Source organism: Taudactylus pleione, unplaced genomic scaffold, assembly GCF_031769625.1.
Source record: "Taudactylus pleione unplaced genomic scaffold, aTauple2 ptg000426l, whole genome shotgun sequence".
In the NCBI taxonomy this organism is placed as follows: Eukaryota; Metazoa; Chordata; class Amphibia; order Anura; family Myobatrachidae; genus Taudactylus; species Taudactylus pleione.
In genome coordinates, this window is record NW_028284828.1 from 790,376 (window position 1) to 811,263 (window position 20,888).

Here is a 20,888-nt window from a genome sequence, read left to right on the forward strand (position 1 = left end):
TATAATGGGGGGCTGAGCTATGATTACACGATTCAGTGCGAATCGCGCCCTTGTCCCCGGACAGCCCACTTGTGCTCTGTAACTGGACGGCTGTTGGGGTTTGCGAGCAACTGGTGGCAGGGTCGTCTCTATAATGGGGGGGGCACGGTGTGTGGTACATATGTTCCCAGAGACCTGCGCATAATGTCAGACTACTGCACCGCCCGAGAGGAGGGGACACATTCTGTGCTGGCACTAGGCCCCCTCCTCTCTTATAGTGCCTCTGGCTGGTGGGGAAGGGTGCGATCAGCTAGAGGGGGTGTCAGAGACTGTCCTCTATTTCTGGAGGCCAAAAGTGCCACCAGATTTCCTGGAGCCTCCCGACCATTCTGGGAGAGTAGGCAAGTATGCCAAATTATTATTATTATATAGGTGCTATAAATAATTATTCATCTATATCGTTGGTATATGGAGTGCGCTACTGCACTTCCTCCATGTTTCTTCATACCTGAAGCATTTGTACCTAACCAAGATGGCCGCACATGCACTACGCCATTTTATTACTGTGTTTGAGCACTGCAGTGGTATAGACGCGTGTACAACTCAGTCCAAAGGGACCCTGCACTTACCAGCATTCTGTCCTGTGATCCTGCCTACATGCGTGATCGGCTGGTCCTCTATATGCTCCGCTCTATCCCTGCTATGTGTACACAGGAGTGTGAGTGTGGCTGTACTATCACTATCTGTACACAGGAGTGTGAGTGTGGCTGTACTATCACTATCTGTACACAGGAGTGTGAGTGTGGCTGTACTATCACTGCTATATGTACACAGGAGTGTGAGTGTGGCTGTACTATCACTATCTGTACACAGGAGTGTGAGTGTGGCTGTACTATCACTGCTATATGTACACAGGAGTGTGAGTGTGGCTGTACTATCGCTGCTATATGTACACAGGAGTGTGAGTATGGCTGTACTATCGCTATGTGTACACAGGAGTGTGAGTATGGCTGTACTATCGCTATGTGTACACAGGAGTGTGAGTGTGGCTGTACTATCGCTATGTGTACACAGGAGTGTGAGTGTGGCTGTACTATCGCTGCTATGTGTACACAGGAGTGTGAGTGTGGCTGTACTATCGCTATCTGTACACAGGAGTGTGAGTATGGCTGTACTATCACTGCTATATGTACACAGGAGTGTGAGTATGGCTGTACTATCGCTATGTGTACACAGGAGTGTGAGTATGGCTGTACTATCGCTGCTATCTGTACACAGGAGTGTGAGTGTGGCTGTACTATCGCTGCTATCTGTACACAGGAGTGTGAGTGTGGCTGTACTATCGCTATGTGTACACAGGAGTGTGACTGTACTATCACTGCTATATGTACACAGGAGTGTGAGTGTGGCTGTACTATCACTATCTGTACACAGGAGTGTGAGTATGGCTGTACTATCACTGCTATGTGTACACAGGAGTGTGAGTGTGGCTGTACTATCGCTGCTATGTGTACACAGGAGTGTGAGTATGGCTGTACTATCACTGCTATGTGTACACAGGAGTGTGAGTGTGGCTGTACTATCGCTGCTATGTGTACACAGGAGTGTGAGTATGGCTGTACTATCGCTATGTGTACAGAGGAGTGTGAGTGTGGCTGTACTATCGCTATGTGTACACAGGAGTGTGAGTGTGGCTGTACTATCACCGCTATGTGTACACAGGAGTGTGAGTATGGCTGTACTATCGCTATGTGTACACAGGAGTGTGAGTGTGGCTGTACTATCGCTATGTGTACACAGGAGTGTGAGTGTGGCTGTACTATCACTATCTGTACACAGGAGTGTGAGTGTGGCTGTACTATCGCTATGTGTACACAGGAGTGTGAGTGTGGCTGTACTATCGCTGCTATGTGTACACAGGAGTGTGAGTATGGCTGTACTATCGCTATGTGTACAAAGGAGTGTGAGTATGGCTGTACTATCGCTATGTGTACACAGGAGTGTGAGTGTGGCTGTACTATCGCTATGTGTACACAGGAGTGTGAGTGTGGCTGTACTATCGCTGCTATGTGTACACAGGAGTGTGAGTATAGCTGTACTATCGCTGCTATATGTACACAGGAGTGTGAGTGTGGCTGTACTATCGCTGCTATGTGTACACAGGAGTGTGAGTGTGGCTGTACTATCGCTGCTATGTGTACACAGGAGTGTGAGTGTGGCTGTACTATCGCTATGTGTACACAGGATTGTGAGTGTGGCTGTACTATCGCTATATGTACACAGGAGTGTGAGTGTGGCTGTACTATCGCTATGTGTACACAGGAGTGTGAGTATGGCTGTACTATCGCTGCTATGTGTACACAGGAGTGTGAGTGTGGCTGTACTATCGCTATGTGTACACAGGAGTGTGAGTGTGGCTGTACTATCGCTGCTATGTGTACACAGGAGTGTGAGTATGGCTGTACTATCGCTGCTATGTGTACACAGGAGTGTGAGTATGGCTGTACTATCACTATCTGTACACAGGAGTGTGAGTGTGGCTGTACTATCGCTGCTATGTGTACACAGGAGTGTGAGTATGGCTGTACTATCGCTACTATGTGTACACAGGAGTGTGAGTGTGGCTGTACTATCGCTACTATGTGTACACACTACACAGGAGTGTGAGTGTGGCTGTACTATCGCTATGTGTACACAGGAGTGTGAGTATGGCTGTACTATCGCTATGTGTACACAGGAGTGTGAGTTTGGCTGTACTATCGCTGCTATGTGTACACAGGAGTGTGAGTGTGGCTGTACTATCGCTATCTGTACACAGGAGTGTGAGTGTGGCTGTACTATCACTATCTGTACACAGGAGTGTGAGTGTGGCTGTACTATCGCTGCTATGTGTACACAGGAGTGTGAGTGTGGCTGTACTATCGCTGCTATGTGTACACAGGAGTGTGAGTGTGGCTGTACTATCACCGCTATGTGTACAGAGGAGTGTGAGTGTGGCTGTACTATCGCTATGTGTACACAGGAGTGTGAGTGTGGCTGTACTATCACCGCTATGTGTACAGAGGAGTGTGAGTATAGCTGTACTGTCGCTATGTGTACACAGGAGTGTGAGTATGGCTGTACTATCGCTATGTGTACACAGGAGTGAGAGTGTGGCTGTACTATCGCTATGTGTACACAGGAGTGTGAGTGTGGCTGTACTATCACCGCTATGTGTACAGAGGAGTGTGAGTATAGCTGTACTATCGCTATGTGTACACAGGAGTGTGAGTGTGGCTGTACTATCGCTGATATGTGTACACAGGAGTGTGAGTGTGGCTGTACTATCGCTGCTATGTGTACACAGGAGTGTGAGTGTGGCTGTACTATCGCTGCTATGAGTACACAGGAGTGTGAGTGTGGCTGTACTATCGCTGCTATGTGTACACAGGAGTGTGAGTGTGGCTGTACTATCGCTATGTGTACACAGGAGTGTGAGTGTGGCTGTACTATCGCTGCTATGTGTACACAGGAGTGTGAGTGTGGCTGTACTATCACTATCTGTACACAGGAGTGTGAGTGTGGCTGTACTATCGCTGCTATGTGTACACAGGAGTGTGAGTATGGCTGTACTATCGCTGCTATGTGTACACAGGAGTGTGAGTATGACTGTACTATCGCTGCTATGTGTACACAGGAGTGTGAGTGTGGCTGTACTATCGCTATGTGTACACAGGAGTGTGAGTGTGGCTGTACTATCGCTACTGTGTGTACACAGGAGTGTGAGTATGGCTGTACTATCGCTGCTATGTGTACACAGGAGTGTGAGTGTGGCTGTACTATCGCTGCTATGTGTACACAGGAGTGTGAGTGTGGCTGTACTATCGCTGCTATGTGTACACAGGAGTGTGAGTGTGGCTGTACTATCGCTATGTGTACACAGGAGTGTGAGTGTGGCTGTACTATCGCTGCTATGTGTACACAGGAGTGTGAGTATGGCTGTACTATCGCTGCTATGTGTACACAGGAGTGTGAGTGTGGCTGTACTATCACTATCTGTACACAGGAGTGTGAGTGTGGCTGTACTATCGCTGCTATGTGTACACAGGAGTGTGAGTATGGCTGTACTATCGCCGCTATGTGTACACAGGAGTGTGAGTATGGCTGTACTATCGCCGCTATGTGTACAGAGGAGTGTGAGTGTGGCTGTACTATCGCTATGTGTACACAGGAGTGTGAGTGTGGCTGTACTATCGCTGCTATGTGTACACAGGAGTGTGAGTATGGCTGTACTATCGCTGCTATGTGTACACAGGAGTGTGAGTATGGCTGTACTATCGCTGCTATGTGTACACAGGAGTGTGAGTGTGGCTGTACTATCACCGCTATGTGTACAGAGGAGTGTGAGTGTGGCTGTACTATCGCTATGTGTACACAGGAGTGTGAGTGTGGCTGTACTATCGCTATGTGTACACAGGAGTGTGAGTGTGGCTGTACTATCACCGCTATGTGTACACAGGAGTGTGAGTATGGCTGTACTATCACCGCTATGTGTACACAGGAGTGTGAGTATGGCTGTACTATCGCTATGTGTACACAGGAGTGTGAGTGTGGCTGTACTATCGCTATGTGTAGACAGGAGTGTGAGTATGGCTGTACTATCGCTACTATGTGTACACAGGAGTGTGAGTGTGGCTGTACTATCACTATCTGTACACAGGAGTGAGAGTGTGGCTGTACTATCGCTGCTATGTGTACACAGGAGTGTGAGTGTGGCTGTACTATCGCTGCTATGTGTACACAGGAGTGTGAGTATGGCTGTACTATCGCTATGTGTACACAGGAGTGTGAGTATGGCTGTACTATCGCTATGTGTACACAGGAGTGTGAGTATGGCTGTACTATCGCTATGTGTACACAGGAGTGTGAGTGTGGCTGTACTATCGCTATGTGTACACAGGAGTGTGAGTGTGGCTGTACTATCGCTATGTGTACACAGGAGTGTGAGTATAGCTGTACTATCGCTGCTATGTGTACACAGGAGTGTGAGTGTGGCTGTACTATCGCTATGTGTACACAGGAGTGTGAGTATGGCTGTACTATCGCTGCTATGTGTACACAGGAGTGTGAGTGTGGCTGTACTATCACTATCTGTACACAGGAGTGTGAGTATGGCTGTACTATCGCTATGTGTACACAGGAGTGTGAGTATAGCTGTACTATCGCTGCTATGTGTACACAGGAGTGTGAGTATGGCTGTACTATCGCTGCTATGTGTACACAGGAGTGTGAGTATGGCTGTACTATCGCTATGTGTACACAGGAGTGTGAGTGTGGCTGTACTATCACCGCTATGTGTACACAGGAGTGTGAGTGTGGCTGTACTATCGCTGCTATGTGTACACAGGAGTGTGAGTATGGCTGTACTATCGCTATGTGTACACAGGAGTGTGAGTGTGGCTGTACTATCGCTGCTATGTGTACACAGGAGTGTGAGTGTGGCTGTACTATCGCTGCTATGTGTACACAGGAGTGTGAGTATGGCTGTACTATCGCTGCTATGTGTACAGAGGAGTGTGAGTGTGGCTGTACTATCGCTATGTGTACACAGTAGTGTGAGTGTGGCTGTACTATCACCGCTATGTGTACAGAGGAGTGTGAGTATAGCTGTACTATCGCTATGTGTACACAGGAGTGTGAGTGTGGCTGTACTATCGCTATGTGTACACAGGAGTGTGAGTGTGGCTGTACTATCGCTGATATGTGTACACAGGAGTGTGAGTGTGGCTGTACTATCGCTGATATGTGTACACAGGAGTGTGAGTGTGGCTGTACTATCGCTGCTATGTGTACACAGGAGTGTGAGTGTGGCTGTACTATCGCTGCTATGTGTACACAGGAGTGTGAGTGTGGCTGTACTATCGCTATGTGTACACAGGAGTGTGAGTATGGCTGTACTATCGCTGCTATGTGTACACAGGAGTGTGAGTATGGCTGTACTATCGCTGCTATGTGTACACAGGAGTGTGAGTGTGGCTGTACTATCGCTATGTGTACACAGGAGTGTGAGTGTGGCTGTACTATCGCTGCTATGTGTACACAGGAGTGTGAGTGTGGCTGTACTATCACTATCTGTACACAGGAGTGTGAGTGTGGCTGTACTATCGCTGCTATGTGTACACAGGAGTGTGAGTATGGCTGTACTATCGCTGCTATGTGTACACAGGAGTGGGAGTATGGCTGTACTATCGCTGCTATGTGTACACAGGAGTGTGAGTGTGGCTGTACTATCGCTATGTGTACACAGGAGTGTGAGTGTGGCTGTACTATCGCTACTATGTGTACACAGGAGTGTGAGTATGGCTGTACTATCGCTGCTATGTGTACACAGGAGTGTGAGTATAGCTGTACTATCGCTATGTGTACACAGGAGTGTGAGTGTGGCTGTACTATCGCTGCTATGTGTACACAGGAGTGTGAGTGTGGCTGTACTATCGCTGCTATGTGTACAGAGGAGTGTGAGTGTGGCTGTACTATCGCTATGTGTACACAGGAGTGTGAGTGTGGCTGTACTATCGCTATGTGTACACAGGAGTGTGAGTATGGCTGTACTATCGCTGCTATGTGTACACAGGAGTGTGAGTATGGCTGTACTATCACTATCTGTACACAGGAGTGTGAGTGTGGCTGTACTATCGCTGCTATGTGTACACAGGAGTGTGAGTATGGCTGTACTATCGCTGCTATGTGTACACAGGAGTGTGAGTATGGCTGTACTATCACCGCTATGTGTACAGAGGAGTGTGAGTGTGGCTGTACTATCGCTATGTGTACACAGGAGTGTGAGTGTGGCTGTACTATCGCTATGTGTACACAGGAGTGTGAGTATGGCTGTACTATCGCTGCTATGTGTACACAGGAGTGTGAGTATGGCTGTACTATCGCTGCTATGTGTACACAGGAGTGTGAGTGTGGCTGTACTATCACCGCTATGTGTACAGAGGAGTGTGAGTGTGGCTGTACTATCGCTATGTGTACACAGGAGTGTGAGTGTGGCTGTACTATCACCGCTATGTGTACAGAGGAGTGTGAGTATGGCTGTACTATCGCTATGTGTACACAGGAGTGTGAGTGTGGCTGTACTATCACCGCTATGTGTACACAGGAGTGTGAGTGTGGCTGTACTATCGCTATGTGTACACAGGAGTGTGAGTATAGCTGTACTATCGCTATGTGTACACAGGAGTGTGAGTGTGGCTGTACTATCGCTATGTGTACACAGGAGTGTGAGTGTGGCTGTACTATCACCGCTATGTGTACAGAGGAGTGTGAGTATGGCTGTACTATCGCTATGTGTACACAGGAGTGTGAGTGTGGCTGTACTATCGCTGCTATGTGTACACAGGAGTGTGAGTGTGGCTGTACTATCGCTATGTGTACACAGGAGTGTGAGTGTGGCTGTACTATCGCTGCTATCTGTACACAGGAGTGTGAGTATGGCTGTACTATCGCTATGTGTACACAGGAGTGTGAGTGTGGCTGTACTATCGCTATGTGTACACAGGAGTGTGAGTGTGGCTGTACTATCGCTGCTATGTGTACACAGGAGTGTGAGTGTGGCTGTACTATCGCTATGTGTACACAGGAGTGTGAGTATGGCTGTACTATCGCTATGTGTACACAGGAGTGTGAGTGTGGCTGTACTATCGCTATGTGTACACAGGAGTGTGAGTGTGGCTGTACTATCGCTATGTGTACACAGGAGTGTGAGTATGGCTGTACTATCGCTATGTGTACACAGGAGTGTGTGTGTGGCTGTACTATCGCTGCTATGTGTACACAGGAGTGTGAGTGTGGCTGTACTATCGCTATGTGTACACAGGAGTGTGAGTATGGCTGTACTATCGCTATGTGTACACAGGAGTGTGAGTGTGGCTGTACTATCGCTATGTGTACACAGGAGTGTGAGTGTGGCTGTACTATCGCTGCTATGTGTACACAGGAGTGTGAGTGTGGCTGTACTATCGCTATGTGTACACAGGAGTGTGAGTGTGGCTGTACTATCGCTGCTATGTGTACACAGGAGTGTGAGTATGGCTGTACTATCGCTATGTGTACACAGGAGTGTGAGTGTGGCTGTACTATCGCTATGTGTACACAGGAGTGTGAGTGTGGCTGTACTATCGCTATGTGTACACAGGAGTGTGAGTATGGCTGTACTATCGCTATGTGTACACAGGAGTGTGTGTGTGGCTTTACTATCGCTGCTATGTGTACACAGGAGTGTGAGTGTGGCTGTACTATCGCTATGTGTACACAGGAGTGTGAGTATGGCTGTACTATCGGTGGACACTACAATAAACACTAGTCCCTGGTTATTGGCAGGATGTACTGAAGGGGAATATGCTATGTTACAGGATACCCCATACGTACAAAGTACCAGAATGCGATGTATTCCGATGCTTCTTCCCAATGGTTAGCGCCATCTTCAGGTGGTGTTACCAAATAGAAGCCTAAGGGCAGTTTTTCGGGACGCCTCTTCTGAGAGGGATCCAATCAGATCCCTCTCATGTTGACACACCCCAAATTTTCAGTGGCCATGCCCCTTGTTGCATGCGGCCACAACCACTTTTCAGCACGCGGCTACGGTGTGCACACAAGTGGGGAGGTTTCTATTTGTACCCTAGTTACGCCACTGGGTGGGGACAGCGGGACAGTGCCCGACAAACAGGCGGTTTGTTATAATAATAATGTGATAAATAGTAATTTCCCATGGGAGCTTGGTGGGAATTAGTTACACCGGTATCGTACACTCTATGACCTGTACAGAGGTGTAATTACCATCACTTACGTTCTTAGTCAGCCTGTGGTAAGAGGTTATAAGACTCATTAACATCATTTTTAGGAGGACAATAGCTGTGTATGTAGCGTAGGCCCGAAACACCTCCTGCTCGGCCAGCTGCTCCACCACGGACATTCTGCAAAGAAAACACATCTCTACTATATTATATTCTATTACTCAGCAATTATCAAACCACACATATGCTGGTACATTGGGCCCAATCAGAGGTGGAAGCTGCTGCGTCCGCTCTTTCCGGAGCCGTGGCTGCGATAGTATACACAATATATCAGCCTGCGCCTGACTGTGCGAGGACTGAGACGCCCACTTTCAGCACCTCGCTGTAACACCGCCGGTGATTCTTTACACGCCACCATCGCTCCCACCATCGCCATTTGTACCAACCCCATGGCAGGCGGAGTATTGCCATCTTCTCACAATGGCCTCCTATGTCTGCGGCTGTGCGTCATTTACTGACCTATATAAGAATCCAGCGCTTCAGTGTGGTCTGGTGACTAATGTGTCTGACAAAGCTGTTCACCAAATGGGGGTGGCTCACCCCTCTGACCCAAGTAACCCCTCTAACCCCAGTAACTCCTCTGACCCCTCTTACCTCACTAATCCCTCTGACCCCTCTTACCTCACTAATCCCTCTGACCCCTCTTACCTCACTAATCCCTCTGACCCCAGTAACCCCAGTAAACCCTCTGACCCCTCTTAATTCACTAACCCCTCTGACCCCAGTAACCCCTCTGACCTCACTAACCCCAATAACCCCACTGACCCCTCTTTTATAAAGAAATAATGAAAAGGAATGGGGGCGCCTGATCAGATATATTTAGTATGTAAAAATAACATAATGTAACAAATACTCTGCATAGAGACAGATCCAAATAAATTGATACAAATTCAGAAACAGTCACTGCAGCAGCAATAATACTATATACTCCTATATGTATGGGGTGCAGCATACACATATAAAACCAGGTTCATGTTGTATTATCAGACTGAAGTGAATAAATCCATAGGGTGTTACAGGTGTGGCCCATGCTGGGCTGTAGGCATGGAAAGAAATTAGGTGGAGAAAAATGCATTGGTGCATGGATCATTTGCATTGATCTGAATGGAAGAACACAGAGCATCACATTTCATCACCGGTAACTCTAAGAGTCTGATTTACACTATAGAATGTAGTTGCAATAAATTTTATATTGGACGCACTACTAGGAACTTAAAACTTCGGATTGGGGAACATCTTAGGAATATTAGGAATGGTTTGGAGTCCCACAGTGCATAACTGCTCTGCCTGCACACTGCATAACTGCTCTGCCTGCACACTGCATAACTGCTCTGCCTGCACACTGCATAACTGCTCTACGAATGAGATAAAAAGTTTTGTGGTATCAACATAGTAAAAGAATCACAACGATATAAGTAAGGACAACAAATCTCTTATCGCTCGAGAAGAGATGAAATTAATTTATAGACACAAAACTTTAACTCCAGGAGGCCTGAATCAGGACATTGTGCATTTTAAACTCTTGTCTGTTGAAGGTTTTTATTATAATTTTATTTTTCTTATGAAAACGTGATTTTATCATTTTATTTTATTGGTTTTATTTATTGTATTATCTTGTTTTATTTGCTGTCTATATGTATGGGCATTTTGCTGCTTGTTTTATCAAATTTCATGGTATTAGATTAGGTCTCCAGATACACCACGTGTTTATCTATGAAAATGAGGCACGCGGTAGCCTCTGGCTTCCTCCCCATGTCTCCTCACCCGCACATGGCGCTGCACCAGAAGTGACGTCTTTTGTTTACATCCGTCACTTCCAGGCGGTGGACTAGACAGTCGGAGTTTCTTCTCCGTGGGTTTGCGTACACATGGGTCCCTTAGGCAATGACTATGAGCGCACGTGGTTTACATTCATAAACCCAGTGCATGCGCAGCACTACTTACAGCTGCGGTAAGTTTGTGTGCCCCCCCCAACCCCCTCCTCTCTCTGCTCACCTTCCCCCCATCCCGCACTTACCTGCCCGCGCAAACTGCCTCCGGCTCAGTCCTGCTGCTATGACACCTGGTCTCCCAGCTGAACACAGTACAGTTTAGAAAGAAAAAAGTTTTTTTTTTCTCTAAACTTTATTGTGTTCTGCTGGGAGAACACAGTGTGCGAGCAACCACTGGAGGAGGGACTAGAGCGCTGGAGGGAGCTGCGGGGGACCTGTCCAGCTGGAAGCAGGTAAGTGTTACCTACTATACGCCACCTCACAGTGGTGAATAGTACCTCCATCAAATTCCGAAAATACATAATTTTCGGAATTTGATGAATACTATAATTTCCATATCCCCATACTAATGTCCTCGTACTAATGTACCCATACTAATGTACCCATATACCCATACTAATGTACTAATATCCCCATACTAATATACCCTTACTAATGTACTAATATCCCCATACTAATATACCCTTACTAATGTACCCATACTAATGTACTAATATACCCATACTAATGTACCCATACTAATGTACTAATGTCCTCATACTAATGTACTCATACTAATGTACTAATGTATGGGGAGTGTGGAAATTAACGCAGGGGGACTTAGCATGGAGATATCAGTGATATCTCCTGTGCGAAGTGTGTTCGTGAACACCAAAATAACGATATTTAAGGAAAATATCCTTAAAAACGTTATTTTAGTGTTGATGAATAGGCCCCTTAGTCACAGTAATGTGCAAAATAGCCTCTTAAATATATTCTGAAAGAAAGTCCAGGTAATATGGCAATTACTGTATGTGTATGGGACCAGAATCTGCTTTGATCCAATCTTCCTAAAAAACATTTGTTAGAACAGTTACAAGATTAATAATGGGGGAGAGAGGGAAACCCTGGACAGAGGGGGGGGGGGAGAGAGAGGGAGACCCTGGACAGAGGGGGGGGGGGAGAGAGGGAGACCCTGGACAGAGGGGGGGGGGGGAGAGAGAGAGGGAGACCCTGGACAGAGGGGGGGGGGGGAGAGAGAGGGAGACCCTGGACAGAGGGGGGGGGGGAAGAGAGAGAGGGAGACCCTGGACAGAGGGGGGGGGGGGGGAGAGAGAGGGAGACCCTGGACAGAGGGGGGGGGGGGGGGAGAGAGAGGGAGACCCTGGACAGAGGGGGGAGAGAGAGGGAGACCCTGGACAGAGGGGGGAGAGAGAGGGAGACCCTGGACAGAGGGGGGAGAGAGAGGGAGACCCTGGACAGAGGGGGGAGAGAGAGGGAGACCCTGGACAGAGGGGGGAGAGAGAGGGAGACCCTGGACAGAGGGGGGAGAGAGAGGGAGACCCTGGACAGAGTTTATTGCTAGCATCTCTATGATCTGTTGTGGCTAGAGGGTACACCTTTTACAGGCGTTCATCAGGTGTTCATCATGAACCTTGAGATATATGTGATCCAACGAACAAAAACCTATGTACACTTTTTTGAGCCAAAATATTTTTGCCCCCAGTAATGCCCCTTATATAATGCCAACGCTTGAAGTGTAAGGTCGTATTTAACGATAATATATAATAATTGTAGCCCCTGCTTCGGGGTGACCGTTGGGGCCATGACAATTAGAGGCAGAGCTGGAAGGGCAGAAGCTGGGTGATCTGCACATCAAGGGAAGAGAAAGCCTGATGGGCAGCCAAAGGTGAAGGATACACCAGCTGAGTGAGCCCCCTAAGTGCTGACTTACTCCGGAACTGTGAGCATGGGAGGAGCAAGCTCCCTGATTTACACACAATGAGATACAGGGTTAGGGGTAAGACCCCTCATTGTTTGTCGGGAGGCTGGTGGGTAGGTAGGCAAGCCTCACAACTGCCGCTGGAGAGGGTAAAGTGAAAAGTAATTTCACTTGCCATCTCCACAGCCAGGGGAGCGGGCTGGCGCGGCTCCTGTGACTTGTGCATGCACACGCTCGGCTGTCCACTGACTCTTCCTCATCTGAGGAATAAGACTTCTGCACCCGGTCAGGTCAGAGGACAGCAGGGACAGCTCTGAGGCAGACATTATGCCTCTGGAGATTCACGCCCCAACCATTTCACCTTTCTCACATAAGGTTGTGAGGAAAAGTCCTCAAAAAGGAAAAATGTGAGCAATACAAGAGTCGCCTGATCAGGGCTAAACGTCTCTTTCCCAGGTATTGCTCGTAGCTGTAATACCTCTATGGTGCACAACAAACCACCATCTCCTGCCCCTAGCCAGCATTTATCTACAGCCACTACCTGGCACCAAGAGCTACTGCGCTCCCACAAAGGGTCCAGTAAGGAGCGTTCTCTGGCCCCTGTTCAATATGATGATGCCAGTTCCAACTCAGTAGACTGGGAGTCAGAAGAAGTCATCAGAACTTCAGCATCCTCTAAGAGAGGCGAGTATAGAGACCTGCAAATGGCCAGAGTGGCATTAGCAGGCATAACATTCCCTAATGAGGTTCACGCCTCTCACTGGGCACTGAGTGAACGCTCCCATGTGTACAATTTTGCCCAGTTAGCCTTTAGAACCGCCCTCATAAAGGAGGCTGAAGTGGTTCTTCATACTCAGAGGGATTCCAGATATTCCTGCTCTTTTTGCTCCCCAAAATTGACCCAGCACTATCCTCCCTCACTGGTGACAGAACTCAGAGTGACACTATTGACAAATCCAGCGTAAAGTATCTGATGCTGCAGGCTCTCTGCTGTTTGTACTGGATAAAGCAGAGAAAGAGGGATGGGCTAGCGCAGGGGTCTTCAACCTTTAAGGCAGTATGGGCCACATTAATAAATTCAAGGGAGCTGAGGGCCACTAAGCTATACTGCCCCTCCTCACACAATTATGACCCATAACTGCCCTCTCCTACAATTTTAATTATATCCCATAACTGCCCCCTCTGCAGTGCCCCCAGTAGTACCACTTAAACAGTTACCCCAGTAGTGGTCCCCCCCAATGCAGTGACCCCAGTAATAGTCCCCCCCTGCTGTGCTCCCAGTAGTGCCCCTTATACAGTGCCCCCAATAGTGGTCCCCCTTATGCAGGCCCCCAGAGTGATGCCCCTATGAAATGCCCCTTATATAATGCCCCCAGTATAGTGGTCCCCCATATGCTGGCCCCCAGTAGTGCCCATTATACAATGCCCCCTGTAGTGGCCCCCTTTATGCAGGTCCCCCAGTAGTGATGCCCCTAATACAGTGCCCCCAGTAGTGGTCCCCCTTATGCAGGCCCCCAGTAGTGATGCCCCCTATGCAGTGCCTCCAGTAGTGCCCTTTATATAGTGCCCTCAGTAATAGTCCCCCCCCTATACAGTGCCCCCAGGAGTGGTCCCCCCTGATACAGTGCCCCCCGATGCAGTGGTCCCCCCAGCAGTGCCCCAAATAGTAGTCCCCCCCAATGCAGTGACCCCAGCAGTAGTCCATCCCCCCCAGTAGTGCAGACAAACACTTAAAAAAAAAAAACCCTTTTCAGAATTCCCGATCCCGCTCCTTTTCTGTCCTCCCGGGCCAGCCTGCTCTGAATTATGGGAGAGATGTCATGATGTCTCTCCCATTACCCACTGCAGGAGCTGGAAGATGGAGCTCATGAGTGAGCTCTAGCCCGGCTCCTGCAGTGTGTGCAGCAGCCAATGAGAGCCTGTCTGACTCTCATTGGCTGGTAAAACAAAACACACTGCTGCCAGCGCTAATGTTTGCTTCAGTCTGTAGTGCAAACTGCACTTACTGCGGTCTGCACTACAGTAGCCATCGGTGGTCCACGGGGAATGGGCCAGGGGTTGGATCCTTAGATTCCTTTGTAGCGTCCAAGATGGTTCTCTTAAAAGCTATAAGCAGAGTGACCCTAAAGGTAGGATAGACTTTATTTCAGAAAACAAAGCAATACATAGAAGTACAGAGAGCTCAGCTTTCCCCAGCGGTCCCCCCTGATTAGTGTACATATCACTTCCCATACACTAGTATAAGGAGAGTGATACATAGAAGCAGAGAGCTCTGGATGGGGTATGGGGGTTTGTTGGGGGAGATAGCAGGGAAGAGTCCAGTCTCCCCTCCTCCTCCCTGTACTCTACGCCCCTTCACTGACAGCTAGCCAATTACAGGGGCCCATGGAGAATGGGGAGGGAGAAAAATTCTGCCCCTGCTCCCCATGTGAGGGGCACTTTAATGAAAATGAACAGACAGAGAGCATATATAAGTTTAGAGACTGCTGCCCACCCGTTGCCCCCATGGCCAGCCACTCTGCCCCTACCCCTGCTGCTATTAGTTAGGTGAGCTGGCATATGTAGTCCCAGCCAGTGCACCTTCGCTTTGCCCCTACCTACCCCCCTCTGCCCCAGTGCATGCGCAGTAGAAGGAAAAATGAAAAAAAAAATAATCACAAAAAAAAAACCGAGAGAGTAGAAGACGTCATTGCTGAGTGGCGTCCTTACCTTAGGTTGCACCCGCTGCGGGTGTACAAGAGTGCGCTCGCCGGGGAAAAGGGGTGGGGCCTCATGTGTGGGGGTGGGGCCACATACCTGAACCCCGGTTTTAGTGTCTCCGGGGGGTCTAGGAGGTGCGGGCTGCCCCCGGGGACCAGTATGCTTGTAGTGCTGGCTCCCTCACTGTGACAGGAGCAGAGTGCTGCACATAATTCTACAGTGCAGCACCCAGCTCCTGTCACCAGGGGGGGGGGGGGCTGCACTTTGGTGTCACCCCTCGGCGGGTGACACCTGGGTGAGGCCCGCACCCCCCTTGTGACACCACTGACTGTTGCTCCGGGTTTTACTGCACTCCTGCTCCAAACAGGACATGAATTTCTATTATATAAGTTATAGATTGCATCGAACTAATGCAATCTATAGTGATAAAGTGATAAGTAACAATTTACCACCGCACATCTACAGTACATGAATAGACCCCAATATTATTCAAAAAGTGTCCACAGGAAATCTTGATCCATATACTGTATATTTGTCTGAAGTAATCTAGAAAAGATGTTCTGCATGGACTGCAATTAGATGTACAGAAATAGTGTATATAGTATAGACATTGATATGCAGTGCAGGGAGTTGGAGCCACATTGCACAATCCTGGGTAGGTAATGTGTTGTACACCTGCCTCCTAATCTGCCCCTCCCCTGGGAATTTGCTGTAATCCCCCAGCAGAATGTGTTTGGTTCCTGGGTGGCAGTGTACATTTGTTGTACTCTCTGTTGTACAGCACTGAGCAATAGGTAGGCCAGGGGTATTCAACATGCGGTCTTCCAGCTGCTGTAGAATGCCCTAATAAAAATTGTGCAAGGCATGCTGGGGTGAGTAGTTCCACAGCAGCAGGCGGGCCGCAGGTTGAATACCTCTGATGTAGGAGTTATGAATATTGATAAAAGGAATTGGCTATAAGGTGTAATAATATACTGAGCACAGCAGCTTATAAACAGGGAGGGAACGTGACGGCATTGTATAATGTGTGACCTGATCCTCTGTAGGGTACATGTGAGAGCAGCTTATACACAGGGAGGGAACGTGACGGCTTTGTATAATGTGTGACCTGATCCTCTGTAGGGTACATGTGAGAGCAGCTTATACACAGGGAGGGAACGTGACGGCTTTGTATAATGTGTGACCTGATCCTCTGTAGGGGACATGTGAGAGCAGCTTATACACAGGGAGGGAACGTGACGGCTTTGTATAATGTGTGACCTGATCCTCTGTAGGGTACATGTGAGAGCAGCTTATACACAGGGAGGGAACGTGACGGCTTTGTATAATGTGTGACCTGATCCTCTGTAGGGTACATGTGAGAGCAGCTTATACACAGGGAGGGAACGTGACGGCTTTGTATAATGTGTGACCTGATCCTCTGTAGGGTACATGTGAGAGCAGCTTATACACAGGGAGGGAACGTGACGGCTTTGTATAATGTGTGACCTGATCCTCTGTAGGGTACATGTGAGAGCAGCTTATACACAGGGAGGGAACGTGACGGCTTTGTATAATGTGTGACTTAATCCTCTGTAGGGGACATGTGAGAGCAGCTTATACACAGGGAGGGAACGTGACGGCTTTGTATAATGTGTGACCTGATCCTCTGTAGGGGACATGTGAGAGCAGCTTATACACAGGGAGGGAACGTGACGGCTTTGTATAATGTGTGACCTGATCCTCTGTAGGGGACATGTGAGAGCAGCTTATACACAGGGAGGGAACGTGACGGCTTTGTATAATGTGTGACCTGATCCTCTGTAGGGTACATGTGAGAGCAGCTTATACACAGGGAGGGAACGTGACGGCTTTGTATAATGTGTGACTTAATCCTCTGTAGGGGACATGTGAGAGCAGCTTATACACAGGGAGGGAACGTGACGGCATTGTATAATGTGTGACCTGATCCTCTGTAGGGTACATGTGAGAGCAGCTTATACACAGGGAGGGAACGTGACGGCATTGTATAATGTGTGACCTGATCCTCTGTAGGGTACATGTGAGAGCAGCTTATACACAGGGAGGGAACGTGACGGCATTGTATAATGTGTGACCTGATCCTCTGTAGGGTACATGTGAGAGCAGCTTATACACAGGGAGGGAACGTGACGGCTTTGTATAATGTGTGACCTGATCCTCTGTAGGGGACATGTGAGAGCAGCTTATACACAGGGAGGGAACGTGACGGCTTTGTATAATGTGTGACCTGATCCTCTGTAGGGTACATGTGAGAGCAGCTTATACACAGGGAGGGAACGTGACGGCATTGTATAATGTGTGACCTGATCCTCTGTAGGGTACATGTGAGAGCAGCTTATACACAGGGAGGGAACGTGACGGCTTTGTATAATGTGTGACCTGATCCTCTGCTCAAAGTCTGAAAATAATCCATAGAAACTGATAAGAAGAAATTACAGAATCTGAGGAGAATAAATGTCACAATTTACCTGGACTCTGTGTGATCTGATCCTCTCTGCTCAGCCTGACGGGGTCTGTAGTCAAATCCTCTCTGTGAAAGCAGCACCACAACTTCTCTCCAGTACTCTGACTGTGCAACCTCTGCTCTAACTGTGCCTCCTCCTTACATACACCTCCCCTCTACTCCCTTCTCCTCCCTGCTACACCCAATACCTTCCCTCTACTCCAACTTCTCCCCTCTGCATACACCTCTCCTCCCATCTACTCTCGCCTCTCCTCACTCCACAAACACCCACTCCAACTTCTCCACCCCTTTACTCCCAACTATTCCTTCCCTCTGCATCCAACTTCTCCCCTCTGCAGCCAACTTCTCCCCCTCTGCATACACCTCCCATTTGCACCTGACACCTCCCCTCTACTCCCAACTCTTCTCCCTTCATACCCCTCCACTCCAACTTCTCCTCCCCTTTACTCCCAACTTTTCCTCCCCTCTGCATCCAACTTCTCCTCCCCTATGCATACACCTCCCCTCTACTCCCTTCTCCTCCCTGCTACACCCAATACCTTCCCTCTACTCCAACTTCTCCCCTCTGCATACACCTCTCCTCCCATCTACTCTCGCCTCTCCTCACTCCACAAACACCCACTCCAACTTCTACTCCCCTTTACTCCCAACTTTTCCTCCCCTCTGCATCCAACTTCTCCTCCCCTATGCATACACCTCCCATCTGCACCCAACACCTTCCTTCTACTCCCACCTCTCCTCCCTTCATACACCTCCACTACTGTACATCACCTCTTTACACCCAGCACGTCCCCTCTACTCCAACTTCTCTTCCCTTTTGCATCCAACATCTCCTCCCCTCTATACCAAACACTTCCCTCTGCTCCAACTTCTCCCCTCTTTGTACATATACCACCCATCTGAGCCCAAAACCTCCCCTTTACTCTAACTTCTCCCCTCTGCATACGCCTCCCATCTACTCCAACTTCTCCAGGAAGGGAGCACTTGGTGTAAAAGGGAGGAGTTGGGTGTATACAGGAAGGGAGCACTTGGTGTAAGAGGGAGGAGTTGGGTGTAGGGAGGAGCTTATGGCCTGATTTAGAGATGGATGTAGTTCATCGCTGCTGCACCCGGCACTGTCCCCATCCTGCCATGACCACAGCCTGTCAATCCAGCTGTGGCTCAGAGGGCACTGAGTATGACAATGCAGAACCCATTCTACATATGCGCAGAGGGAGTCAGAGAAGTACACAAGCCATCGGGTTTGTGTACATCTCTGGATTAGGCCCTTAGCTTATAGGTGAGTTGTTGTGGGTAAGCAGTAGGAGCTTAATGTAGCGGGTGGTGTTGTGTGTAGGGATGAGGTGGAGGTGCTGTGTAATTAGAATATGTTGAAGGATGAGTAGTTGCTCATGGCGAATGGATGTTTGAAATGTAGAGGGGAGGCATTGGGTGTACAGGTGAGGTGTTGGGTTTAGAGAAGAGCAGCTGGGTGTAAAGGTATGGTGATGGGTGGAGAGGAGATTAGTGTATAGGGGAGGCATTGGGTGTAGAAGTGGTGAGGTGTGGGGTTTAGGAAAGAGCAGCTGGGTGTAAAGGTATGGTGTTGGGTGGAGAGAGAAGCTTAGGGGGTCATTCAGACCCGCTCGCGAAGTTCGCTTGCAAGCGGGTCGATGTTTGGTGTATGCGCACGACGGAGGGAGCTCCCTCGTGCGCATGCGCGAGACCCGGCGAGCGACGAGAAATACGTTGCTCGGGGTCTCGCACCAAAGGGGGCATGCTGTCGATGGTGACTGACAGCACGCCCCCTTTGGTGGGCGTGCCAGGGGCGTGGCGGCCAGACAGAGGCGTTCCCATGGGAATGCCTACCGTCTGAGTCCGGCCCCACTGACATCAGTAATGATGTCAGTGGGAGTGACTTTGGCTCTGATAAAGCCAAAATCACTCCTGGGCTTGCGACAGCGAGACCCTACCGCAGGGTCTTGTCGCAAGCCCGATGATCTTTGACCATCGCGACCATCATCATGGACGCTCGCATAAGCTGTGTGTGGTAACCCACAGCTATGCGAGCATCCATGAGGATGCTCCAAAAACAGGTAGGAGGGCCCTGATTCAGAGCGAGCGCTCTGGTCAGAGCTTTCAGCTCTGAATCAGGCCCTTAGTGTAGAGGGGAGGATTTGGGTGTACAAGTGACGAGATGTGAGGTTTAGGGAGAGCAGCTTGGTGTAAAGATATGGTGTTGGGTGGAGAGAGGAGCTTAGTGTAGAGGGGAGGTATGCAGAACCCATTCTACATATGCGCAGAGGGAGTCAGAGAAGTACACAAGCCATCGGGTTTGTGTACATCTCTGGATTAGGCCCTTAGCTTATAGGTGAGTTGTTGTGGGTAAGCAGTAGGAGCTTAATGTAGCGGGTGGTGTTGTGTGTAGGGATGAGGTGGAGGTGCTGTGTAATTAGAATATGTTGAAGGATGAGTAGCTGCTCGTGGCGAATGGATGTTTGAAGAGGGGAGGCATTGGGTGTACAGGTGAGGTGTTGGGTTTAGAGAAGAGCAGCTGGGTGTAAATGTATGGTGATGGGTGGAGAGGAGCTTAGTGTAGAGGGGAGGAATTTGGTGTACAGGTGAGGTGTGGGGTTTAGTAAGGGACAGCTGGGTGTAAAGGTATGGTGATGGGTGGAGAAAGGAGCTTAGTGTATAGGGGAGGCATTAGGTGTAGAAGTGACGAAGTGTGGGGTGTAGGAAAGAGCAGCTGGGTGTAAAGGTATGGTGTTGGGTGGAGAGAGAAGCTTAGTGTAGAGGGGAGGCATTGGGTGTAGAAGTGACGAGGTGTGGGGTTTAGGAAAGAGCAGCTGGGTGTAAAGGTATGGATTTGGGTGGAGAGAGAAGCTTAGTTTAGAGAGAAGGCATTGGGTGTACAGGTGGGGGGTGGGGTTTAGGGAGGAGCAGTTGGGTATAAAGGTATGGTGTTGGGTGGAGAGAGGAGCTTAGTGTAGAGCGGAGGTTTTCACAGAAAAGAAAATTGCTGATGCACTATGTCATCATTACTGTTCAAACTTGAATATACTTTGTAATTAAATATAATTTCAGAGGTAGTTGGCATATTAGTGGCCAATGATATGGGCCTGCCCACCAGCATCCAAGTCACCTCATTGAGCAGGTCCCTAACACTCTGGGGTTCACATCTGGGGTGCATGGCACCCCAAAACCAGCTCAGC

At 48.9% G+C, this 20,888-nt stretch overlaps 1 protein-coding gene across 1 annotated transcript in view; it reads right to left on the reverse strand.

Moving 5' to 3' along the window:
* The window catches only part of MGST1 (microsomal glutathione S-transferase 1), a 53,407-nt gene extending 35,460 nt beyond the window's left edge, over nucleotides 1-17,947 (reverse strand). The window contains exons 1-2 of the mRNA XM_088447260.1: nucleotides 17,699-17,947; nucleotides 8,810-8,936 (exon numbers count right to left, since the gene is read on the reverse strand). Of these exons, the coding sequence (XP_088303386.1) occupies nucleotides 8,810-8,935 (126 nt within the window). The 5' untranslated portion in view covers nucleotide 8,936; nucleotides 17,699-17,947. The remainder of the gene's footprint in view (nucleotides 1-8,809; nucleotides 8,937-17,698) is intronic.
* Between the last annotated feature and the right edge of the window lie 2,941 nt (nucleotides 17,948-20,888).